General features: G+C 43.7%; 1 protein-coding gene across 2 annotated transcripts in view; it reads right to left on the reverse strand.

The window, feature by feature from the left end:
• Nucleotides 1-3,064: 3,064 nt before the first annotated feature.
• The window catches only part of LOC309398648 (cytochrome P450 2C20-like), a 177,606-nt gene continuing 155,860 nt past the window's right edge, over nucleotides 3,065-24,810 (reverse strand). Inside the window, exons 1-9 of one of the 2 annotated variants that reach the window (XM_081965739.1) lie at nucleotides 21,924-22,214; nucleotides 16,364-16,526; nucleotides 14,340-14,489; nucleotides 12,671-12,831; nucleotides 11,774-11,950; nucleotides 8,928-9,069; nucleotides 4,644-4,831; nucleotides 4,244-4,385; nucleotides 3,065-4,116 (exon numbers count right to left, since the gene is read on the reverse strand). In XM_081965739.1, the coding sequence (XP_081821865.1) occupies nucleotides 3,917-4,116; nucleotides 4,244-4,385; nucleotides 4,644-4,831; nucleotides 8,928-9,069; nucleotides 11,774-11,950; nucleotides 12,671-12,831; nucleotides 14,340-14,489; nucleotides 16,364-16,526; nucleotides 21,924-22,097 (1,497 nt within the window). In that variant the 5' untranslated portion in view covers nucleotides 22,098-22,214 and the 3' untranslated portion in view covers nucleotides 3,065-3,916. Of the gene's footprint in view, nucleotides 4,117-4,243; nucleotides 4,386-4,643; nucleotides 4,832-8,927; nucleotides 9,070-11,773; nucleotides 11,951-12,670; nucleotides 12,832-14,339; nucleotides 14,490-16,363; nucleotides 16,527-21,923; nucleotides 22,215-24,810 lie in introns of those variants that run through there. The other variant, XM_081965740.1, reaches the window with a different exon arrangement.

Here is a 24,810-nt window from a genome sequence, read left to right on the forward strand (position 1 = left end):
GCATTGCATTTTTTTTCTACAAGAATTTTGGTTAGCAGCTCTGTTTTCCCTTCTAGATTTTTATTAAGTTTATTTAATCAATATTTTTTCATTTTGGAATTGTTCTAGCTGGGATAACACGGGTAGACAAACCGAGGCGAGCCAGGACTTAACAAATGCTAACAGTTTATTGCTAACAGGTTGCCAAACGCGGCACTTGGCATTTCGCGCATTTCAGCTAACAGGCAACAGCTGAGCCCGGCTTTGACAGCCCTTTGTATATGCCGGCTGTCAAGCGGTCAGCCAATCAGCGTTGAGCACAACGCCCCCTACTGAAACGGACCAGAGGGAAAACTTATGATACATAACAGGAATGATGATTCTTCAAGATTCCCAACAGAAGCTTCTTTCCCCATTGCCTGGATATTGAATTTCACTTCTGCAAAATCCAGTTCAGATTTTTCACATGTTTCTAACCAGACAGATTTTTGAAATCATCCTTCCAGATTTTGCTGTAGTTTTGCAAAAGGTGAGAAGAACAGCAGAAGACTAGGTTTAACACAGTTGGAAGGGACATCCAACGCCCCCCTCCCAAGGCCAAGCAGGAGACCCTATGCCAGCGATGGCGAACCTTTTTGGGCTCCCATGCCAAAAGCGGGGGGAGCGCAGGGGGGTCGTAGGCAGGCGTGCCATACCCATAATGCTATGCGCATGACCCCCCCCGTTGCGCATGCACGCAAACACGCCCTGCGCATGCGTGTGACCCCTCCCTTTTGGCAAGCGATAGACCCGTTTTTCACCCTCCCCAGGCTCGAGAAGCTTTCAAGGAGCTTGGGGAGGGTGAAAACAGCCTCCCCCACCCTCCCGAGGCTCTTTGCTGTCTCTTGGACTGCACTGGGGGAGAAGCATTTGCAATCGGTGTCTGCCCTGCCCACATCCCCCACGGCAGCTTCTCCTTCTTCTGGCTCCTCCAGCATCCCAGCCAGAAGCAGCACTATGACAGCCACTGGGGGTGAGGGGGGGGTGGTGGCAAGCGTGGGCAAGGGTTTCCCTCCCTCCCCACATGAGCGGGCTGCTGCACGGCTCTAGCCCGCAGCTCTAATGAAGATCTACAGTCCGGAGCGCTGCTACTTCCAGCCGGGATATATTCTGCCAGACCCTTGGCGGCGTCTTTATGCGGGTAGCTCGCCTCCCTGCCAGCAGCTCATCCAGCGTCCCGGCTGGAAGCAGCAGCGCAACAGCTGCTGTTACCAGGGGCGAAGGGGTGGTGGTGGAGAGAACAGGCGACCACCGCCCCTTCATCCTCTCCCCAACAGCGGCTGTTGTGCTTCTGCTTCCAGCCGGGATGCTGGCGGAGGAGCTGCTGGCGGAGAGGTGAGCTACCCGCATAAAGAAACCACCGAGGGTCTGGCAGAATATATCCCGGCTGGAAGAAGCAGCGCAACAGCAAAGGAGTAGCGATGGCAAGGACGGGCAGTCCCAGGCGTCCCTCCCCCCCGCCTGAGCAGACTTCTTCAGAGCTCCAGCCTGCAGCTCTGATGAGGATCCACGGTCTGGAGCGCTACCGCTTCCAGCCAGGATATATTCTGCCAGATCCTCGGCGGCGACATTATGTGGGTAGCTCGCCTTCCTGCCAGCAGCTCATCCAGTGTCCCAGCTGGAAGCAGCAGCACAACAGTCGCTGTTACCAGGGGCGAAGGGGTGGCGGTGGAGAGAATGGGCGACCACCGCCCCTTCATCCTCTCCCCAACAGCGGCTGTTGCGCTTCTGCTTCCAGTCGGGATGCTGGCAGAGAGGAGAGCTACCCGCATAAAGACACCACCGAGGGTCTGGCAGAATATATCCTGGCTGGAAGAAGGAGCGCAACAGCAAAGGAGTAGTGATGGCAAGGACGGGCAGTCCCAGGTGTCCCCCCCCCGCCTGAGCAGACTTCTTCAGAGCTCCAGCCTGCAGCTCTGATGAGGATCCATGGTCTGGAGCTCTGCCTCTTCCAGCCGGGATATATTCTGCCAGACCCTCGGCGGCGTCTTTATGCAGGTAGCTCACCTCTCCGCCAGCAGCTCCTACGCCAGCATCCCAGCTGGAAGCGGAAGCACAACAGCCGCTGTTGGGGAAGAGACAAAGGGGCGGCGGTCGCCCGTTCTCGCCACCGCCACCCCTTCGCCCCTGGTAACGGTGACTGTTGTGCTGCTGCTTCCAGCCGGTGGCTTCCCGGTTGCTTCTATGCAAGAAGCCCACTCACGCGGGGGAGGGAGGGAAGCCCCGACCACAGCTCTACTAAGAAGCGATGGCCAGGAACCCCTCTCTGTGTCTTTGGGCACGCGCGGCCGTTGCTCTTCCTGTTGCTGGTTTTTGGTGTGCATGCGTGCCAGGAACCAGATCACCAAATGGCCGACACGCATGTGCACCCTGGAAACAACAAGATCATTTTCCTAGCGTGCGCATGCGCACCGGGCGGCTCAACTACTGCTTTCTGGCACGCCAATGCGTGTCAAGACCAGCTGGCTGCTGCGCCCGAACCCGGAAGAGGAACTGGAGATGGCTCCGCGTGCCAGGAGAAATGGCTCTGCGTGCCACTTCCGGCACGCGTGCCATACGTTCGGCAAAACGGCCCTATGCCATTTCTGACAAATGGCAGTCCAATCTCTTCTTGAAAGCCTCCAGTGATGAAGCTCCCACAACTTCCAAAGGCAAGTTGTTCCATTGGTTGATTGTTCTCATTGTCATTGTTCTATTCGCTCATCGTTTATGAAGATATTGAAGAGTACTGGTCCTAAGATGGAACCGTATGCTACCCCACTACTTATTCCCTCCATGTAAATGTAGACCCATTAAGGACTACTAATTGAGTACAGTTTGTCAGTCAGTTACAAATCCATCTGGTGGTGATGAGGCTTCTGGGAAGAGAAGTGGAGACCCTCAAACATTTTATATGTTCATTTTATATATGAACTTGAGGCAATTGGTCTCTGATTTGAGAACAACCTGGTTTAATTCAAATGATTTAAAATTTTTAAAAGCTAGCACAAAAGAATAAAAGAAGATCAAAAATTAATTTGATTGAGGAATCAAATTGAATTTGAAATATTTTTGAAGGGTATTTGTTTTATTTTGGTCAGGTTTTGACCATCATCAAATACTATAATCACAACAAGGGTATCCTTGAGGGCATTCTGCATAATATATCTATTTAAGATTCATGTAACTGGATTGTCGATTAATTCCATTTTGTAGGCAGAATCTCCTTGAGTCAATTTATTTGCTTTTTGACAGGATATTTTATCAGTAGTGGGCAAAAAAAGAACACGAGCCCTTTGAGTTTAATCCAGTTAAACATGAAACAAAATATTCTTAGGAATGGCTTCCATTTTGAAATCCTAAAATGTATTTTTTGTATTTTGTACATCTGGAACCATTGATTTTCTGAAATTATATGTTCTTATTCTTTATTATCCACAATGATAAAGTTATTTATCAGAGATTAGATATAGCAAATATTATAATTCAATCAGATACAATATTCATTCTGTCAGTCTTTAAAACAACCATTAGATGTCAACAGAAAATGACTCAATTTTGCATTTAGCCAAGGTGTACTAATACACGATCTTCCTTGTTACTTTCAAATATAGATTAGTCCATAACATCAATTTGTGATAATACATCTAACTGAGACCCTTGCATAGTTAAATCTAGAGTATAGATTATATATTGAAAGTTTGGTTAATACAGCTTGGGGGGGGGGGAGCTATTAAGTATTTCAGAAGTATTATTAATTGTGCCAAAATATGTAATCAGATAAGAGGTCAGAATAGCTACCTTTGCTATAAAAATCATTACATTGGTATTCCACAACATTTATAAGATTGCCTTTAAATGTAATAACCACCCCACATGCTTTATTTGAGTATCTATTAATGTAGGTACTTTCTCCTAATTATTGACCACAAGTGTCCACTGAACGTTTAACAGCTCGTATAAGGGGGTATTGATTATTTCTGAAGTCCATAAACAAAGACATTACATCCGTATCTCTGGTGTCCCCAACCAGAGAGAAGGTGAAATTCTGGAGCAGAGCACTGAAGAACAGGAAGAGCTCCATCCTAGCCAGGGCCTCCCCTGGACAGGCCCTCTTCCCTACAATAGCAATGAAGAAAACAGGGGTTATTTCGGAAGTACTTGCTGGAATTGTCTCTGAAAAAAGACTAAGGTGGATCAGGTAAGCATATGAATTTGCAATACAATCTGTTCCAGAGGCTTGTACCTGCTGAGAATGGCATGAAAGCATCCTTTTTCTTGAACTGGCCGTTTTCATCCAAAAAATGATTGGGATTGAATTTCTCTGGAGTCTCCCAATGAAGAGGGTCAAAATGTACCGAGGTGAAGACTGGCACAATAGCCATGGACTAGAAGGAGAGGAAGAAATAGATGACAACAAATGATAGTATTTCATATGGAGAAGAAAGTGCCTTTAGTTTCCCTGTGCCTAAAATAAAAACAGGCAGTGAGTAGCCATTTGCTGAACCTTGAAGAATGAAGAGGGAAGGAATATATATTTCTTTCAATACATATTTCTCTAAATTGCCCTTGTATTCAAATTGCCTCGCATCTCATTCTTTCCTTTCTTCCCTAGAGAACCTTCTTAAATACTTGTATCAGAATACCTTGGGAATAGTGTAACCATGGAACTTTGTGTCACAGGTTGTTGCCCGTGGGAAGGTTTCAAGAGTCCCTTTCTGATATCGCTGAACCTCATGAACAACGGCATTTGTGAAAGGCATTTTCAACCGGTCTTCCATGTTTGGAGTGCGATTTGTACCCACCACCTCATCAATCTCCTGTTGCACCTTAGCTGTGAGAAGAACAGATTGAGATGAGATTCCAGACTTTGTCTTGCTGAGCACCTGCAGTCATTTGAATAGAAATATATGTTCCAAAGCAAATTGAGGGAAGATGGTTCTAGCCAGGACAATGGCTCCTCCTCAAAGTCATTTCTCAGTAGAGACCACTTCAACTTTTCTACTGCAAGATCAGATTCATATTACCGTGTTTCCCCGAAAATACGCCAGGGGCTTATTTTCTTTTGCCCCACGAAATATGCCCTTGGGTTTATTATCAGGGAGGGCTTATTGTTTTGGGGCTGCCGGGCGGCTGCTCCCTTGTGAACTGGCTCCTGAAGAGCCGGGCACAGCCTCAGCGGCGAAGCAGCCATGAGGTAACCATGCTCACGAGCAGCCGCCCGGCAAATCCCCTCTCCAGCCGGGAAGAGCGCCATTCACTGACCTAGGGGGTAATCTAAGGTGCCAAGCCATGTGGCGCTCTGCCCGCCCCCCAGCTCCTGCGGCTTGGCACATTCGGGATACCCCCTAGGTCAGTGCATGGAGCTCTGCCCGGCTGGAGAAGTGGGTTGCACGAGCGCCTGTTCCGCCCGCAGCCTCACCACGCCCTTGCGCAGCTCTCCCAGGCCAACGCCGCTGGCTGCTGCTGCCCGCCGCCGCCCACCGCCGCCCACCGCCGCCCACCGCCGCCCACCGCCGCCCACCGCCACCCACCGCCGCCCACCGCCACCCACCGCCGCCCACCGCCGCCCACCGCCGCCCACCGCCGCCCACCACCGCCCACCACCGCCCCGCTCCGCGCAACTTCAAAACTCGGGGCCAAGTCTTTCAGCATCAGCCGCTCTAGGAGTGCTCTCTATGGTGGGCTGGCTGCCGGACAGAGAGTCTTCCAAAATCTCATTAGTTCAACTCGCGAGGTTTTTTTAACAAGGGGATTCAATGAGCGAAAGGGCGAGGAATGCAACAGAGCTGTCAGTCTCTGGTAGCGCTAGGACATGCGTCTCGCTTCCCCCCCACCTCTCCCCCCTCACTAAAGGGACAGCAGGAGAGGGAACCAGCCAGGCTGCCTTTATCATTGGGGCGAGGTGGGCGGTGTTGGGCTGTGAGGTACACCTCTTATCTTTCCAGCTTCGTCACGTTCCTTGCCCTTTCGCCCATTGAATCCCCTTGTAGGAAAACCTCACGAGTTGAACCAATGAGATTTTTTTTACAAGGGGATTCAATGGGCTAAAGGGCGAGGAATGCGATGAAGCTGGAAAGAGGTGCGCATCGCAGCCCAACACCGCCCACCTCGCCCCAATGATAAAGGCAGCCTGGCTGGTTCCCTCTCCTGCCGTCCCTTTAGTGAGGGGGGAGAGGTGGGGGGGGAGAAGCAAGACGCGTGTCCTAGCGCTACCAGAGACTGACAGCTCTGTTGCATTCCTCGCCCTTTCGCTCATTGAATCCCCTTGTAAAAAAAGATCTCGCGAGTTGAACTAATGAGATTTTTTTACAAGGGGATTCAATCGCCGAAAGGGCGAGGAACACGACGGAGCTGGAAAGGTAGGAGGCGTGCCTCGCTTCTCCCCCCCACCCCACCTGCCGCCCCTCGTTAAAGGAATGGCGGGGAAAGGAACCAGGCAGGCTGCCTTTACCATTGGGCAAAGTGGGCGGTGTTGGGCCGCGGGGCGTGCCTCCTACCTTTCTAGCTTTGTTGCATTCCTCGACATTATATTCAGGGAAGCCCCTGGTTAAAAAAAAAACCTTCTCGCGATTTCAATATGTTTGACTGAACTCGTGAGAAGTTTTTTTTTCACCAGCCGCTTCCCTGAGCACAATGGCGAGGAATGCGAGGAAGGGAACCAGGCAGGCTGCCTTTGCCATTGGGGTTGGCGGTGTTTTTTTGCACGAGTAGGAACAGGCAGGAGGGGGTGATCACATTGCTGGCCTGCCGCTGTTTTTGCGGCGAGCCCTCTTTTTGCCCCGTAAGCTGTACCGGTAGGTGGTACAGTGTTAATGGCGGGGACTGGGGGCGGGCTTATTTTCAGGGGAGGGCGTATTGTGGTGCATGCTCTGAAAAGCACGATTGGGCTTATTAGCAGGGCGTGGCTTATTTTCGGGGAAACACGGTATTTGAATCTTTGTGTTTTGGTCCTCTAGCGGCCTGTGGAGCTGGCAGCAGAGTTGGACAGTGAGGAGGTATGGGAGGAACAAGGGCCAGTCTTGGAGTCAGGGGAAGGTTCGGATGAGGGCTCTGCACTGGAAGCAGAGAAGGGGGCCACGGCCATCTGGTAGTTATGAGCTGCCTCCGGAACCTGACATCAGCGAGACAGAAGAACAGTGTGAGTCGTATAGTCGGTTCAAGCTCTGAGAAGTCCTGTTTGACTCTGTGATACATTTGGCCTTGCAAAACTAATTGGCAATCAGATCTCTGGCAGTGTTTCAAGGGAGATAAAGGTGGGTGCTTATCAACGTTATCCTGAAAGACTGCGGCAACTCGAGCAGACATCTGTCAGACTCTTTAGACTGTTTTTGAATCATTATGGGCTATGAATGACTATAATTCACAGCCATTTAAATAAAAGAGGGATTTTGGGGCTAAGATTGTGATTTATGCTTTCTCAGGAAGCCTAGGGCAGAACACTCTGTGCCTTACTTGATATTTTGAGAGGCAGTAAGCATAAAGCATTTCTGTGTGGGTTTTCTGAAGTTTAGAGTCTTCACCGAAAAACAGGATAAATAGTAGTCAGGAGAAAAGATACAGTTCAAGCAATTTTGGGTGGTTTCATGAATTAAGATTAATTACATTCTGTAACAATATTTATTATTTTTCATCTATGTCATAATTATACATTCCTGTGGAAATGAATGTTACCATTATCTGAAGCAGTGTAGTTCAAAATGTTGTAGACGATGACCTTCAGTTAAAGGGAATGTTCATTTATATTATTGCAAAAATGATCCTCAAGAAAACCTATACTATACAAATTTCAGTCATTCATACTAAGATTTCATAAAGCAAGTATTAAATTATTGCAATTGGTTGAGTGGTCTATGGCTGTATGGCAAAAGTGGTATTTAGCCAGTTCTCTCCGGTTTGGGCGAACCGGTAGCGGCAGCTGCAGGACGCTTTGCCCCACCCCCACCCCAATGTAATCTGCGATGGGGCACATGCACTCACAGGTAAGGTAAGTGAATCCCTCTGCTGCTGAATTGGGGGGGGGATTGTTGTTACAGCATTCAATCACTTGTCCCAAAGATGCTTTTTTCAGGAGACAACTGGACTGTCTTGCTTTTTCTTTGAAGACATTTTTCTTCTCATCCAAGAAGCTTCTTCAGCTCTGACCGGATGGTGGGCAGTGGAAGAATTTATATTCCTTGCATAGAGCTGGTCATTTGCATCCTTTTAGAGAGTCATTGAGCTACTTGGAGGTTTGTCTGTGTCCCCAGGGTCACCTAAATAGTGCAAATGGTTCCTGTAGTCTGCTTTTTTTCTGGATGAATGGATTTCCAGAAAAATTGCAGATTACAGGAACCATTGGCGCTAGTCAGGTAACCTTGAGGATACACAGATAAACCTCCAAGTGGCCTCAATGATTCTCTAAAAGAATGCAAATGACCAGATGTCTGCAAGGAATATAAATCCTTCCATTCCCCACCACCCAGTCAGAGCTGAAGAAGCTTCTTGGATGAGTCTTGAAAGAAAAAGCAAGAAAGTCCAGTTGCCTCCTGAAAAGCACTTTTGGGGCCACCATAACCTGGATGACTGAGAATCTCCATAGACATTCAATCACTCCTGCCTCTTTCTGATCGAATCAATACCAATTGACTAGAATTGTCTTCATAAAATCTCAAGATTTGATGAGAAACCCATTTGTTTCAAGGGCATGTTAGCTACATTGGGAAATTTTTGAAAAAATCTATAAGAAGACAGCGAAAATCACTTCCCAAATATTCCTAGGAAAAATGCAGAAATCCACTTGCAATGAGTTTACTTTCCTCAACTCCATCCTTACTTTCTTTTTTCTTTAAAAATATGCTTTCTTTAAACGCCATCATTTCTTTCTTAGCATTAATAGTGGCAACCCTAGGAGTACCAACACCATTATATATTTGTGGGTATTTTTATACCTTGAATATGTGGCAATTTAGCTATCGCTAGAAGGCTGCAAAGCAAAGCATGGCTTGTGGTTATTGTCCCAGCCATAAAGAGTCCAAACACAGCCATCACAAGGTCTTCAATAGTGTAGACACCCTCAGTCGAGTTTTGCTCCTAAAAAGAAAATGGAAAGACAAACAGAAGAATAAAAAAATTCTACTTGGAATTGAAAGGAGGCAAAGTAAAAGCTACAGGGTTGCTACAGGTTCACAGCTAAACTTAAGAAGCTACGTTGTTCCAAAGAGGAAGCCTACAGAAAAGGTGATAGAATGCTGTAAATCAGGCCAGAAACGTATTAACAAGGGAGATCAGAGAAGCAAAAAGAGGCTACTTTGAAAAGCTAAGGAACCAGTTCTCAACAAATGAACCAGCAAACATGTGGAAAATTTAAAAATATCACCAGTTACAACAAATCTCCTTCCAAGGCTGAAGAAAATCAGCAACTGGCAGATGACCTAAATGTATTTTACTGCAGATTTGAAAGGAAACTACAGTCACCTATCTCCCAATCAGCCCCATCTCAGACACACCAACAACAGCCAAACCTCCTACAACTGATCCAATCCCATTGGGTTCACAACCCCTGGTGATCAGAGAAAAGGAAGGGCAAGATCTATTTCACAGACAGAAGCCAGGAAAAGCAGCAGGCCCAAACAAGATAACTCCTTCTTGCTTAAAAATCTGTGCTGACCAATTGGCCCCCATCTTCACCCAAATCTTCAATAAATCACTAGAGATATGCCTTGTTCCTTCTTGCTTCAAATGCTCCACTATCATCCCAGTGCCAAAGAAGCCTTCCATCAAGGAACTGAATGAATACAGACCAGTTGCTCTAACATCTGTAGTTATGAAAACCTTTGAAAGGCTAGTGATGTCCCACTTGAAAACCATCACAAATTGCAGGGGGTCTAACAGCAGCATAAAGATCTGCTGTTAGACCCCCTGCAATTTGCATACAGACTGACATATAATGCTGTTAATATGGCTCTGCATTTCATCCTACAACATGTTGAATCTACAAAGATGTACACAAGGGTCCTCTTTGTAGACTTTAGTTCAGCATTCAATACCATCATACCAGACATTATTCTAACTAAGCTAAATCAGCTAGCAGTACCTGAATACACTTGTAAGTGGATCACATGCTTCCTAACAAATAGGAAGTAGCAGGTGAAGCTAGGCAAAATCACATCAGATACCTGTACACTTGGTACAGGAGCCCTCCAGGTCTGTGTGTTCTCTCTCCACTTCTCTTCTCTCTATATACCAATGGCTGCATCTCAAATGATCCATCTGTTAAACTACAGAAGTTTGCAAATGATACAACAGTGATTGAATGTTGAACAACTCGCGTTGTGCTGTGACAGGAACAATCTGGAACTGAACACACTCAAAACTGTAGAAATACTACCACCTCTTATAATACTAGACAACATAGTACCAACAGTAGAGACCTTCAAATTTGTAGGTTCTATCATTCTTCAAGACCTAAAATGGATCCCTAACATCAAAAATGTCATAAAAAAGCACAATAAAGAATGTTCTTTCTGTGCCAACTCAGGAAGCTCAAATTGCCCAAGGAGCTGCTGATACAGTTCTACAGAGGAATTATTGTGTCTGTCATCTGCACCTCTATAACTTTTTCAGTGTAGGAGTTGAAACAATTTATGTTCAGGATGCGAGAGGTCAGTAAATAAAAACAATGCTATAGAACACTGCACACCAAGACATCTAGACACAAAACAGTTTTTTTTCCTGAACGCCATCACTCTGCTAAACCAATAACTCCCTCACCACTGTCAAACTATTCAGTAAGGCTGCATTACTATTACTATTAGTCTTCTCATCATTCCTATCACCCATCTCCTCCCACTTACGACTGCATGACTATAACTTTGTTGCTTGTATCCTTACGATTTATATTGTTTCCTGATTGCTTATTTGTACCCTATGACTATCATTAAGTGTTTTACCTTATGATTCTTAACGAATGTATCTTGCCTTTTTATATACACTGAGAGCATATGTGCCAAAGACAAATTCCTTGTGTGTCCAATCACACTTGGCCAATAAAGAATTCTATTCTATTCTATTCTTAAATAAAGTAATTCATGAAACTCTTCAATGTCTTTTTCAATTAAATGAAATATAATTCAATCAGAGTGACTTTAGAATATATAGAAAAATTCTTCAATTCTAAGATATTTTTAGGGTCACAATTTCATGCAGAGGAAGAAACAACTTACCTGTCTGGTCTACCCATCAAATATTTACCACAATAATTCATAGTCTGTTTTTGATTAACTTTGTTGGAGCTGGCCTAAAGAATTGCTAAGGTGTATGCTTGGAAAAGAGAATTAAATCTGTTCCATAGAAATTTACTTGTTTCATCTAACAGACCAATCCTAATAGAAATTGTTTCTACAAGATGGTTCTAGAAAACTTAATTATCTTTATATCACCTATTGCAATTGTAGATCTCTAAAGAAATACCTTCTAAAATTTAAAACAGCATGGGAAGAAAATGTTTATGCATACTCATTTTTTGAAGGAAAATTCTGCTCTCTTAAAGTTAACAGAGTTCATTTCTATTGTTTGACCTAACTTTCAGAATTGAATGGATACCTTTATCAACAGTTATGCCTGGAATAGTAATATGTACCAACAAATGGCAGTGAAGGGATTGTCCAAAAGTAAACAAAAAAGGGGAGGGGAGAATAAATATTTCCACACTTCATCATATAGGATGAATTAGTTCCATCTTAGATGCATAATTGAGATATTTAAACAATTATGCAGATATGGTATCTATACCTACTTTCTCCACTCTAAGAAGGAAGCAATCGATATAGTCACGCAGGTTTTGGGGATCCAATGTCTTTTTGTGCAAATCCACATTCTCACGGATATAATCACAGATCTTTTCAATTTCAGCAAAAATCCTTTGGTGTGGGCCAGGAAAGAATGTCACTATTTTTGGAAATGTATTGTATACCTGTAATAGAGTTCACATGAAATATTATAGCTTATTAGACCATTATGGTGGAGAATTAATGCCCCAAATGTTCAGAGAGTAGCTTTTATTCTAATATTGTTAATTGTCAATTCTCAGATGGGACCAAAAACCGAAAAGACAAGAATCACAAGGATTTCAATATGCTATCTTTAATTGTATTCCCAGGTAAATACAGTATCTTGGAAGATATAATAGGATTTAATATTTATAATAAGTTAATTAAAGAGAAGAGTCTTTGAAAGGCTTTCCCCCAGATCTCTCCTCACCTAGGCTGAGTTCCTGGTAGGCGATACTTTGTCAAGGGATTCTCCCACTGCTCCCCTAGCCTCACCCGTCTCTTCCACAAATGCTGAAAATGACCAAAGTCCTCCAAGAGGCAAAGACAGAAACTGTCTGTGTGCATAAAGATAGGGGAGCTGTCTAACAATTCCACGATAAGAAGTGACTCATCTGTCCAAAATCTGACATGGCCCAAAGTAGTTATGAGAGAAGGAAATGGTTCCCTAGGAAATAAGCCCAACCAGAAGAGATTTTGTTAAGAACCAATTTATGCTTGGATGTCTAGATTTGCCTTCTCCTGCTTAGAAGCTCATCAGATCTAATGTTTACATTTCTGACCTGGATATTTATACTCACAAACACACCTGCTAGTTAAAATAGGGGTTCATGACAAGAAGAGGATCAAGTAGATTAACATACCAGTCCGAAGATACTAACAGAGTATCTTAAATTAGTCTCCACAATCTTCTGGTTCTCTATGAAGGTTTTATCTTTGTAATCAAATCGATTGCCAAAAACAACTGCACATATCACATTAGAAACAGCACTTGCAAATATTCTCCTTGGGTCGAATGGCTGCCCTGCAAAAAAAGAAAAGAAAAGAAAGACCACAGATGTTTATGAGTGGGATCAATGAATGTGGATCTTCCCTTTCTCAAATCTCATCTCAAAACTGCAATAAAAAGTGATTGAGGCCTGAGAAATTGGAATTTTAATTCTTTCCCTCTTTCCTATGAATGGAATATAAACACACTATAAAAATCCTATAACCACTTTAATCAAGATACAACATAGTGTTTCCATGTTCCACTTTAAAATTGACTAAATATATATTCAAAGATTGACCTTCTTACGGCTAGAGTTTCTTCACAAACTTACCGCTGTCTCCTTCAGTCAAGAAGTGTTTTCTCACTCCTTCCTCTGCCTTTTTCTGCTGTATTTCCCACCTTGTCCCTTCCCTTCTTCATATCTTCACAGGTTTTGCCACTAACCAAGCTCTCCTGCCTCACCATCCCTTCTGCCTTCTAAACTTTCTTTTCCTGTTTTCCTTTTATGTTTCTTTAAATAATATCATTTACAAGTCATTCCATTATTTCTTCCTCCCCATTCCAGAGATTTGTCCATTAAACATTATATTCAAAGGCTCCACAAGTCACTAAAGGAATACTATTCATGACTGCTTAATTCAGATCCATAGTACCTTTCAGTTCTCCATCCTCATGCAAACTCCCCATAAAAGCAAATCATTATGCATGGTTTCATTTCTCCCTGTAAATTATCTATCTATCTTGCCTTTTTGTTGGCTGCTGATTTTTCCTGGTGTTTAATATGGCATTATGTTTAAGTGATTTTTAAAGAAACATTTTGCTATTTTTTCCAGTTTTAACCAAGCACTCTGTTATCTCCATCCTTCTCTCCTACTAACCTACCCAATTTCTTTTTAAATAATCCAATACAACTTTTTCCTATTTATTTTTTATCTCCTTCCAGAAAAGATGTAGCCACAAGAATGGCTTTCAAAGCTGATTCAACTCCCTGTTTAAATTCTATTTGTGGCCCTTTAATTCATATCCATGTTGCCTCATGGATCTCTGTCCTTCATGGAGCCTATTCTTATGCGTGTATTGCTTACCTCCCTTAGTTTACCTGTCTCCTTTATCCATAAAGTTTTTTGCTGGTTTCTGAATTTGCTGGATGTGTGTTACTGCATCCAGCCTAACATTTCACTAGTTTTGGGCAACCTTGCAATTTTATCAAGCCATAATTGCTCCATTAAGTAACTTCCTACGATTCCTGATCTCACAGTGTTGTAGCCACAGTAAGATTTCAGTATTTCTCAGCAAGCTTGTAATTTGATCCAGCCAAAAGCTGACACTGGGTAAAAAAGAGGGAGAAAGAGCTCTATTACTTTTCCCTTTGCTTCTGAACAATACTGTGAAAATAAAAGGGAGGGGGGCATTCACTGCCTATCTAAGTTTTTCTTTATTTTGTGCAATTAAGTGTAGAGGATTTGAGATTTAGTGTAGAATCCAATTGTCTTTCAACTTCATATAACACAACAAATCCTTTCCAGATTCTTTTTTTAAACCTTTTGTGGTAGCCATTTCCTCCACCAGACAAAGGGCTTCCTCCTGCACCCTCTCAGACATTCTTTTCTTCCCCATCCCAAAATCTCGCAAGGTGGACAGTGTGAAACGTCGCAGCTCCCTCCATTTCTTCTCATCTGTGGTGGTCAGACCTGAAACCAAGGACACAGGAAACAGATCACAATGTGATATCAGTTCTCAAATTTTGCAAAAAGGGAAAAAGTTATACATTACAATTTTTCTCCACCCTATTTTTACAGTAAAGAAGCCTTCATGCTTGAATTACTAATTGGATCAACTGCAGTTTTCATCTATTCAGTGCTCTCATGTTAGGAGAAGAATGAATGAGGTTGTGGAAATCATGTCACACCTTACTGTAAATGTGAAATGGATAGGGATCAGAGGTTGCTTCCTACAAGTGAGTATCAGTTCAGGCGAACTGGTAGTGGAAATTAGGCCTCGGTCACTGAACCGATAGAGACTGCAGGCTAGCCATGCTCCCATACTGGCTCAGACACTTGCTCTGCCTCGCCTTCGCCATGTGCATCCACAGAACTGCCTCCTCCTGCGTACATGCAGGTAAGCATTCAGAGTAGGCTACCTCCCCCTCCCCACCGGCCAGTGTCTCCTGAAACCACATTGGGGATAGGGACAGGGCAGCCCAGGATGCTTTGCAGCCTTATGACTATGAAGCTTGCTGGGCCGGGTGGCCCCCTCCCCATCGGGACAAACCCACCGCCATTGCAGCTCTTGGAAAGCCACGCTCATATTGGCAATCTGGAGGATAGAGGGAGCAGGCCACTGCCTCCTAGCTCAGGAGCCACCTAGTGGCAACCCAGGCAGGGCCGTGGCAATGGTGGAGTCTGGCGCTCGGGGAGGGCAAGGTTAGCATGTTCCAAGCCATGCCCTGCAGTGTCTCTTTCCGCTGCCTCAGGGCAGCAGGCTCAACTGCAGCTCAGACGAGCTAAGGAACCGTGGGGAGGATCCCATGTGTTGCACCCCACTCCCACAATTTGCCTATGCCTCCATGCCATTTTCAGGCACCCAGTTTGTTGGGCTTCCCCCATCCCCAGTGCTGCTGTAATGACCACCTAGCCACACCCCCAAGGCAGCAGCGAAAAGTTTTGAAACTCACCACTGATAGGGACAGGTCTTTAGACCAGTCATGGACAGATTTCTGTACTAAGATGCAATTTTCAGTAAGTAGAGAAAAATGGGAGGTGCTTCAATTATTTTTCTATAGTAGAGGTTTTGTTCACAAAAAATAAGTAACTTCCAATTGCTATCTTACTTGGTTGCTTCATTGTGTATCATAATGTCACGGTCAATTCTAAGCAAGCACATAGATTTTGTCATTTGCAATCTCTCTCTAACCTTGTTCTTGAGGACTTTGATATGCTTATCATTCCTAACTAATTCCATCATCTCTCCTTCCTACCACACTTCCCACAATTACAACTCTCTGTAGAGAGCTAAGCCTTTGCACAATCTTTCTGAAATATGATCATTTGAGTCTAGTTATTTGTGCTTTGAGTGAAAATTCTGGAGAGATTTGTTCAATGATTTTTTTCCCCTGGGCATCCATAATATTCTCTGGAATCTTCTCCAACATCAAAGCTTAAAAGGCATCAATATTTTCTCTATCCAGCTTTTTCAAAATCTAAATTATTTTGAGGGCACATGAAATTGATATTCAACATTAATTTGGATAACATAAAACCACTTTGAATGTCTTCCCAAAGGACCAATTTAGAGATCAAATTATTGCTATTGTTTGTTTGTTTGTTTGTTTGTTGTTATTTTGCATGTAAGTGACAATCTGAGCAGACTTGAGAAGGGACCAGTTGAAAGGAAATGGTGAAAAAACATTTAATTCCTTTTTCAAGAAACATGACCAAATTTACATCTTTACAAGACATTTCAAGTGAATCTTTCACAACTATCAATATTATTAATGGCATTCAGACAATTTGTACAGAAAATTAAAGAAAAACAGTAACTAATGAGGAAATGAAAGAGGATCAACCTTTATTTTGGAACATTTGCTTATGAGAAGGCATTTCAGTTCGCCCACCAAATTCTTCTGAATGATCTACCAAAGCATCTTTTACCACGGCGTACCCACAAAGAGCAACCATTGGTTTTGATCCATTCCAGACAGTAAATATAGGTCCATATTTCTCAGCAAGCTAAGGACAGAATTAGATGAAAATTCAGTTAATTAGGTGACAAAGCATTTATGGTGAAATTATTATAAAGTACCGTAGGAAGTTAAAACCCCTCTACTAAAAAATGTAATATTTTAGGAAATATTAAAAGGGCGGAATATTTCTTTTAAAAGGGGGTCAGAAACTCAACTCCCCCCCACCTTTGTCAATGGGCCATTAAGGCTTGAGCCAGTCTATTCTATATAACAAAGATCTACCCCCTTCAGTCATACCCATCTAGGAACCAGAAACTCACTACAGGCACCCTGGAAAATTACATCAACCAGCAATGCAAACAAGCTTGGTTCTCAGGACAGCCTACAAAGTTAGCTAAGACCCCCCCCCCCATCCCCACCCCTGGGAGTCTAACCACCAATCAGAATGCATTTCTTACACAGGAATGGGAAGCTCTGAGGTGGGACCCAGATAGGGCATAAAACCAGGGCACTCTCAGCATTTCCTCCCTTTTCTGTTCAGGAGCTCAAGCCAGGTCCACCATTAAACCATCTTTCCAAGCAGCCTCCATGTTTTCCAGTGTCTTTTTCCCACTTGGAACTGAACCAGTGGTGGGTTTCAAACATTTTTAGAACCTCTTCTGTAGATGTGGCCTGCTTTGTGGGAGTGGCTTGTCAGCCATGTGACTGGGTGGGAGTGGCTTTCCAGCCATGTTACTGGGTGGGCATGGCCAACTCGTAAAATGTGGTGAAACTCACTTAACAATGCTCTTACTTAGCAACCAAAATGTTGGCTCAGGAACTCTGGCATTGAAATGTGCAACTCTTAAAGCTGTCAAGTTACAAGACCCTTGCACCCCTAACCCTTTAGGGAAAAAAACCCCAAGGGTGTTCAAACTTGACAGCCTTAAGACTTGTGGACTTCAACTCCCAGAATTCCTCCTCTTGCTCTTCATTTTGATGATGTGCAGACGGGCGGGGGGAGGGAGCTGGAACCGGTTCTAAGCGGCACTGCAGATTTGTGGAACCTCTTCTATAGAAGAGGTTAGAACTGGCAGGAACCCACCCCTGAACTGAACCCAGAAGGACATTTCTTCGAACAGTACTTTTGAAATACTTCTTAAATTTGCCAGAGCTTCAATAACTGTTAATACCTATAGAATACTTCAATATAATTATGATCCCAGTACATGGTATATATCTCCTAGTTGGTGAGTGACAGACCATGTTATGTTGGCCTTTGTGGGTATCTGTGGATTATAGAACCTAGCTTGCAGAGAATAGCTTTGATCTGCTCCAAATAAAACTGTGCTTTGGTTATACTTCTGATATACTAGCACAAAAGGACCAAAATGCAGAAGTTCTATTTTTACCATTAACAAAAAAAGTTATATGTTACAAAGGTAAAACTAAGCTTGAAAACTATTTTGGTGAGAACTTCTTAAAGTTGGTCAAGTAATTATTTGTTGTGTCAAGGACAGGCCTTGGGACATCTGGTGAAGATAACTAACTGACAACACACCCAGGGAGAGATCATTGGGTGATCTCCTCTGAGAAGGATTTTTCTCTAGACTGTCGCTTTTTCTACTTACCAACAGAAGGAACCAGCATTCCTTTAGTTTATATTACTCTCCTGGGTTAGGGAGAGTTCTAGAATCATCGATCCTGCATACAGCAAGAGTCTGCAAGTTAGCTTCAGCAGATGTGCTTCAGAACACGGTAAGTTAGCAGCTGAGGGGAAGGGCTGCAATCACTCTATTTGAAAAGCAGCAATTTTTGGAATTTATTTTTCAAATGGACAGTGTTGTGTCTTTGATTTCTTAATCACTTTTAAGGACTATTAATCTTTATTAAGCTAGAAAAGATTTTCTTTAGCCATAGCCTGTTATTCCTTTGAAGATCTATGCCATTTTGAGGAATTTTCTTTTAATTGTTAAACAAGTTAGAAAGATACTGAGATCGCTACACACTCTGCCAAGGACCATGTCATTGCCTAAGTGCTCAACTTGGTGTGGAGGGGATAGTCAAAGGGGCCAATTAGCACAAAGTTCCTTCCCTTCCACAGCCAGCAATATGAGCTCTCCACTCAATGGGGCTGCCCACTCTGGAGGAGTTGTGTGGTGGTACCCCAGTGGCTGCAGCAGCCAGTTTTGGAAGCTCTTCATGTAGGCCACTCAGGTATTGCGCGGATGAAGGCGCTCACCCGCATTTATGTCTGGTGGCCCAACTTAGACAAGGCCATTGCTAATTGGGTTTCATATATTGTCAGCCTTGCCAAGAGTTCAAGACCCGCCCCCTCATTCACTCTAGCACGCGAGTGAGAAGCACCCAAGACATCTTGGTCGAGGGTGCATATTAACTTTTCAGGGCCTTTCCATGGACAGACTTTTATCGTGGTTGTGGATGCTTACTCAAAATGGCTTGAGGTGGTACTCATGACATCAATCACCTCAGATGCCATGATCAAGGCCCTTAAAAGGCTGTTTGGGACAACGGACCATAGCTCATATCAAACAAGTCCGAGCTGTCATATCATTTGTCATGCCCTGATTGCACCAGTGGTGGATTCCGGGCAGTACGGCTCAGTATGGCCGTACCGCTAGTAGCTGGGAGCAGCGGCCACCATACCAGTATGGTGGCTCATTGGCCCACCTGCGTTCCATAGTGTTTATAATGTGACCAGCCAATTGAGTACGCGTGCACAGCATGTGGCGCCTGAGCCTCCTCCGCCGAGCAGCTGGGTGTTGCAGGGTGGTGGCTTGCACATGCGTGTACAGCAAGTGTGCCTGACTAGGATCCTGGTCCCATGTGCAGTGTACTGGTTGTGACAGGATCCACAGTCCACCACTGGATTGCACCATTCCATCCTGCTAGCAATGGGCAAGCTGAGCAGATGGTCTGATCAGCAAAGGAAGCACTGGCAAGGATGGGCCAGGGGGACTGGCAAACACAGATAGCTGAGTACCTCCTGGCCAGCATGTTACACCAAGCTCCACCACCAGCAGGAGACCAGCCAAACTTTTAATGGGTCATGGCCTGTGGACCAACATAACTCCCAGCTGCACCGAGACTACTCCTCCGAGATCCCTGCAGACTCGATCAGCCAGATCTAGTCATTCTCACTGGGTGACCTTGTCTATGCCCACAACCACGCTGGGAGCTCTTGCTGGATTCCTGCCTGGGTAGCGGACGGGTTGCATTCCTACAAGGTGGCACTCAAAGATGGCAGGTCATGGCGCTGCTATATCAACTGCCTCGGAACCTCTGTCTGCCACCAGCCAGAATGGACTCCATCAGAGACAACCCCAGCTAAAGACATTCCAGCTTAGCCACCAGAAACAATTGTATCGACAAAGCACTGTAGTGAGTCACAGATGCCTATATCACCCAGAATGTAACAGACTTTTTCTTCATTGATATTAACAAGATTGAAAAATCCTTAATAAAAAGAGTTTATAACTACTTGATTGACATTCCAGAGAAGAAGAAAGGTTATACTATGAAGATAAGCTGGAGGGAGTGATTTAAATATAATTAGTCTACTGGAATCAGGATGAATTTTTATCTGTTTGATATTTGTGACTGAAAGAAAGTGTTAATATAACACTTTGAAAATGTATTTTTTCTTTTTATATAATGCTTAAGTTATTCCTCAAGATTGTAAAATATTACTGAAAGTGTACTGGAAAGTATCTATGTTAAGGGGAAATTAAATAAAAAGATGTATTATCTTAAAGAAAAGTTTTGAGTGTATAAATGCATGCATACAAAAAGAAAAAAAAATATTATATGAGGATAACTTGAAGGCACTGATTTAAATTTAATGAGTTAATTGGAATTAGTTGGATTTTTATTGGTTTGATCTATGTAATTGAAAGAAAGCTCGTGCTGGGTTTATAAAACGAGTGTGGAAAATGTTTTTTCTTCCATATATAATTTTTGAGTAATATTTAAAGCTTGTGAAATATGTCTGAAAACAAATTTTAAAGTATGTATGTTAAGAGGACATTTTTAAAAACATGTATTAGAACTTACTGATTTTAGAAATGTTTTTAAAGAAAAGTTTAATGTTTTGAAATGGATGGGGAAAAGTGCTTTTTTTCACTTTAAGGTTAAATAATTTGAAAGGATATAATGAATTTTGTTAATATAAATGGTGACAGATTAGTAAGTGCAAACAGAAATATTACTAAACAGAATAACAGAGTTGGGAGAGATCTTGGAGTTTCTCTAGTCAAACCCCCTGCTCAGGCAGGAAATGCTATACCACGAAGGCCATAGGTCAGATGTGTCATGCGCTGGCAATGCCTAACCCTGGTTTAGCAAAGGGGGAAAAGTTGCAATACATCACATGATGACAACGTGTTGTCACGAGTTTGACACCCCGGTTTCCTGCCTGAGCCCTATACTACTTCAGACAAATGATTGTTCAATCTCTTCTTAAAAATTTCCAGTGTTGGAGCATTCACAACTTTGGAGGTAAGTTTTTCACTGATTAATTGTTCTAACTGTCAGGAAATTTCTCCTTAGTTCTTGGTTGCTACTCTCCCTGATTACTTTCCACCCATTGCTTCTTGTCCTGCCTTCAGGTGCATTAGAGAATAGCTTGTCTCCCTCTTCTTTGTGGCAGCCCCTGAAGTATTGGAACACTGCTATTGTGTCATCTCAGTCCTTATCATTAAATTAGACATACCCAATCCCAGCAGCCGTTCTTTTATGTTTTAGCCTACAGTCCCCTGATCATCTTTGTTGCTCTTCTCTGCACTCTGCACTACTTCCACAGCAAGGAAGAAAAAGTAGAGGTGTTTAAATTGATTGCTTTATTCAAAGAAGATAATATATTTAATTATGTTTTTTTTTCATTTAGAAATAACTTCTGGATTTTATCTCAGTGATGAAAAAAATGAAACTTTAATTTTGGTTTTGCTGATTAAGTAGGTTGTTGTTTTAGAAATAAGATTATGGATTTCCATAATATTGTAGGAAAGACTTTGTGTTTCTGTATGTCTTTGATGGCATCTAGTTATCATCTGCATTTTTGCAGTCCAGATGAACTTTATTAGGACAGAGACTGTATCTGCATTTCAACAATCTGGAATCAAACAGTGTAGCAAAAGGAAGAGGATGTTTTAGTGAATTTGATGCTATCGGTAATTCAAATGATACAATTTTGAGGCTCATTGATTTATTTTTTCTAAAGTTTTTCTTGTTACTATATATTTTAATGAACTTTGAAACCTCCATTGCTGGTTTATCAGATTACTACAAGGTGACTTTATATTATAATTCTCTTTGAAGAAATGAGCTGCAAATAAAATTGTTCTTTATAAAATAAATCAAACTATTACAATTAAAGAAGCTATAGGTATCTTTCAAAGATAATCATCAGAAACTTTGAAGAAGTACAATAGTTAACTAGCCTTACCTTTTGAGAATGTTTATACAAAGGTAGTACATCTCGCTGAAAGAGGTTCCCCAGAATAGGCCATGGAGCAGGTCCAGGGGGAAGCTGTCCTTTTTTCTTGTACATTTGGAGAAACGAGAAAAGGGTGAAAAGTATACAGAGAAGAAGCAGAACTCCTGTCCATGTCACCTCCATTCTCTTCTGAGTTATTTTCCTCTACAAAACACCCAGAAACTGTTTCAATGAGACAATATTGAAAGAATAAGGCTAACTGGAGCCTCAATGGCAGTCAAATAACATATTTTCCCTAAACCTTTTTTTTAAATCAATGTGTTCTTTTCCTCCTATCAATACAGGGTAATTATTTACAAACATACCTTTGGACACTGAGTTCAAATGAGTTCTTCTTTTTGTACATGTTGTGCAACAATATGGAGTACATATAAGTTGTCTTCAAAACATGGACATTTGCCTTTTATATAACTATCCAAGGTAAAAATCATTTCAGAAGAAAATAATAACAGAATAACAGAGATGGAAGGGACCTTAGAGTTCTTCTAGTCCAACCCATTGCACAAAAAGGATATCATATTCCATTCCAGACAATTGGTTGTCCAGTCACTTCTTAAAAGCCTCCAGTGATGGAGCATTCAGAACCTTTGAAGGCAAGATGTTCCACTAGTTAATTGTTCTCACTGTTAGAAAATTTATCCTTAGTTCTAGGTTGCTTCTCCTTTATACTCTGGGAAAGCCAGATCTTCCGGCCCTTATGAAAGTGAGGAGGGTTAAAGCTGAGACAGGTGCAATGGCAGAGAAAGCTCTTCTCCTGGACACCACCAGCCAGAATAATCAGCCTGCAGCATGCCAGCACAGTCCCTCAGGTAGTCTGCACTTATGCCATGAACTGCTTTAAAGGTGATTACCAACACCTTGAATTCCACCTGGAAGCAAACCGGCAGCCAATACAGCTCACAGATTAGTGATGTTATATGGGGCATTCTTTGGACCCCAAGAACTGTCTGAGCCACCGCACTCTGTACCAGCTTTAGCTTCCAAATGCTCTTCAAAGGTAGGTCCAATAGAGCACATTACAATAGCCCAATTGTAAGATATCTAGCTCCTGAACAGAAGAGCCCAGGGATTCCTGATCCAGGAAATGCCACAATTGGTGCACAACCCAAATTTTCTCCTAGCCATGACTGCCTCCTGCTCTTTGGGCAGGAGTTGCAGGTCCAGGATAACACACACACCCAATTGTGAACCTCATTCATATTCAAAGATGACAAAGTTTCATGTACTCAAAGCCATTTGGTCTTACTAGGATTCAATCAAAGGTCCATCCATGCCCCACAGCCTCCAGGCATCGCAAGAAGGAAGCCAGAGTATCATTTGGGTCACTAGGAGTGGCAATATAGATATTGTCAGAAGCAGTGACGTGCGGTGAGGTTTACGGCTGATGAGGCTGGTGACGTCATCAGGAAGGCGGGGAATGGGACCATGTGTGCTGGAGCCTGAGGCTGCCTCAGCCTCAAGCACACGTGACCCCATTACCCCGCCTTCCTGAGCGCGCTTCGCCGGTTCACGTTCTGCGATCCCCAACAGCAGCTGCTTTTCTGTGCGCCTGGCGCTTAGGACATCCGGCTATCTATCTAAACGCCAGGCGCACAGAAAAGGATCGCGGAGCGCTTCGCCCCAACAGCAGCTGCTTTTCTGTGCACCTGGCGTTTAGGACATCCGGCTATCTATCTAAACGCCAGGCGCACAGAAAAGGATCGCGGAGCGCTTCGCCCCAACAGCAGCTGCTTTTCTGTGCGCCTGGCATTTAAAACATCCGGCTATTTATCTAAACGCCAGACGCACAGAAAAGGATCACAGAGTGCTACTCAGCGGGGTGTGGGCGAGAGGAGGAGAGAATGGCTGAATATTCTTTCCTCTCCCTGGACACCCGACTAAAATGCTTTCTTTCGCCCGTGGAAGAGCTCAGACGGGCGAAAGGAAGCACTTTACTCAGCGGGGTGTGGTCGAGAGAAGGAGAGAATGGCTGAATATTCTCTCCTCTTCCCGGACACCCCACTGACTAAAGCACTTTCTTTCCCTCGTGGCAGAGCTCAGAGCTTTAGAGGCTTTTTTAAACAGGCAGTCATTCACGGTGAACGGTAACCTCACTTCAGTACTTGCCTTTTCCTGTTTACATTTTTTTTCTTTTTCATGATTGACAGTGGTGAGGCTCCGCCTCCCCTGCCTCCCCTGACTGCACGTCACTGGTCAGAAGTCTGCAGACACATGAACCCACGGTGACAGATGCTCTCGACCATATGGATTAATACGGATGATGGAAAGGAGTGGAGACAAGTGGCAAGCTCTGCATGATAATGGCCAAGAGCTGGACCTCTCAATCCCTGTCAACAGTGATTGGAACCAGCTTTGAGAAAGGAGCTGAGCTAGCACTAAACGGTGCCACCCAGCTGCATCCCCCATAGCTGACCCATTGAAAGCCATTGAGAGGTCAAGGAGAGCAAGGATGGTTGCAATACCCTGACCCCACTCTCACCAAAGATCATCAAGTGTGACCAATGCCATTTCCATCCCTTAACTGGGCCTCAATCCTGACTGAAAGAGATCCAGATAATCTGCTTCATCCAAGACCCTCTGAAGCTGTCAGGTCTCCACATTTTCCCCAATGTTGGCCAAAAAGGAAATTGGATGAAAGTTGTCCTGGCAGTGATGTTTTTTTAAGGAGGAGGAAAACCAAGGTCTCCTTAAAAGCCTCCAGAAATGCCTCCCCCCCCCCCAGTGACATATTAATCATTGCCTGGATCCACCCTCTGGTCACTGTCCTGAAGGCTTTCAACATCCAGAAGGGCAAGGATCTTACTGACAGGTGGTAGAGTTGACCGGGTTGAGGACC

The sequence above is a fragment of the Natrix helvetica genome (assembly GCF_964273705.1).
Source record: "Natrix helvetica genome assembly, chromosome: 1".
Classification (NCBI taxonomy): domain Eukaryota; kingdom Metazoa; phylum Chordata; class Lepidosauria; order Squamata; family Natricidae; genus Natrix; species Natrix helvetica.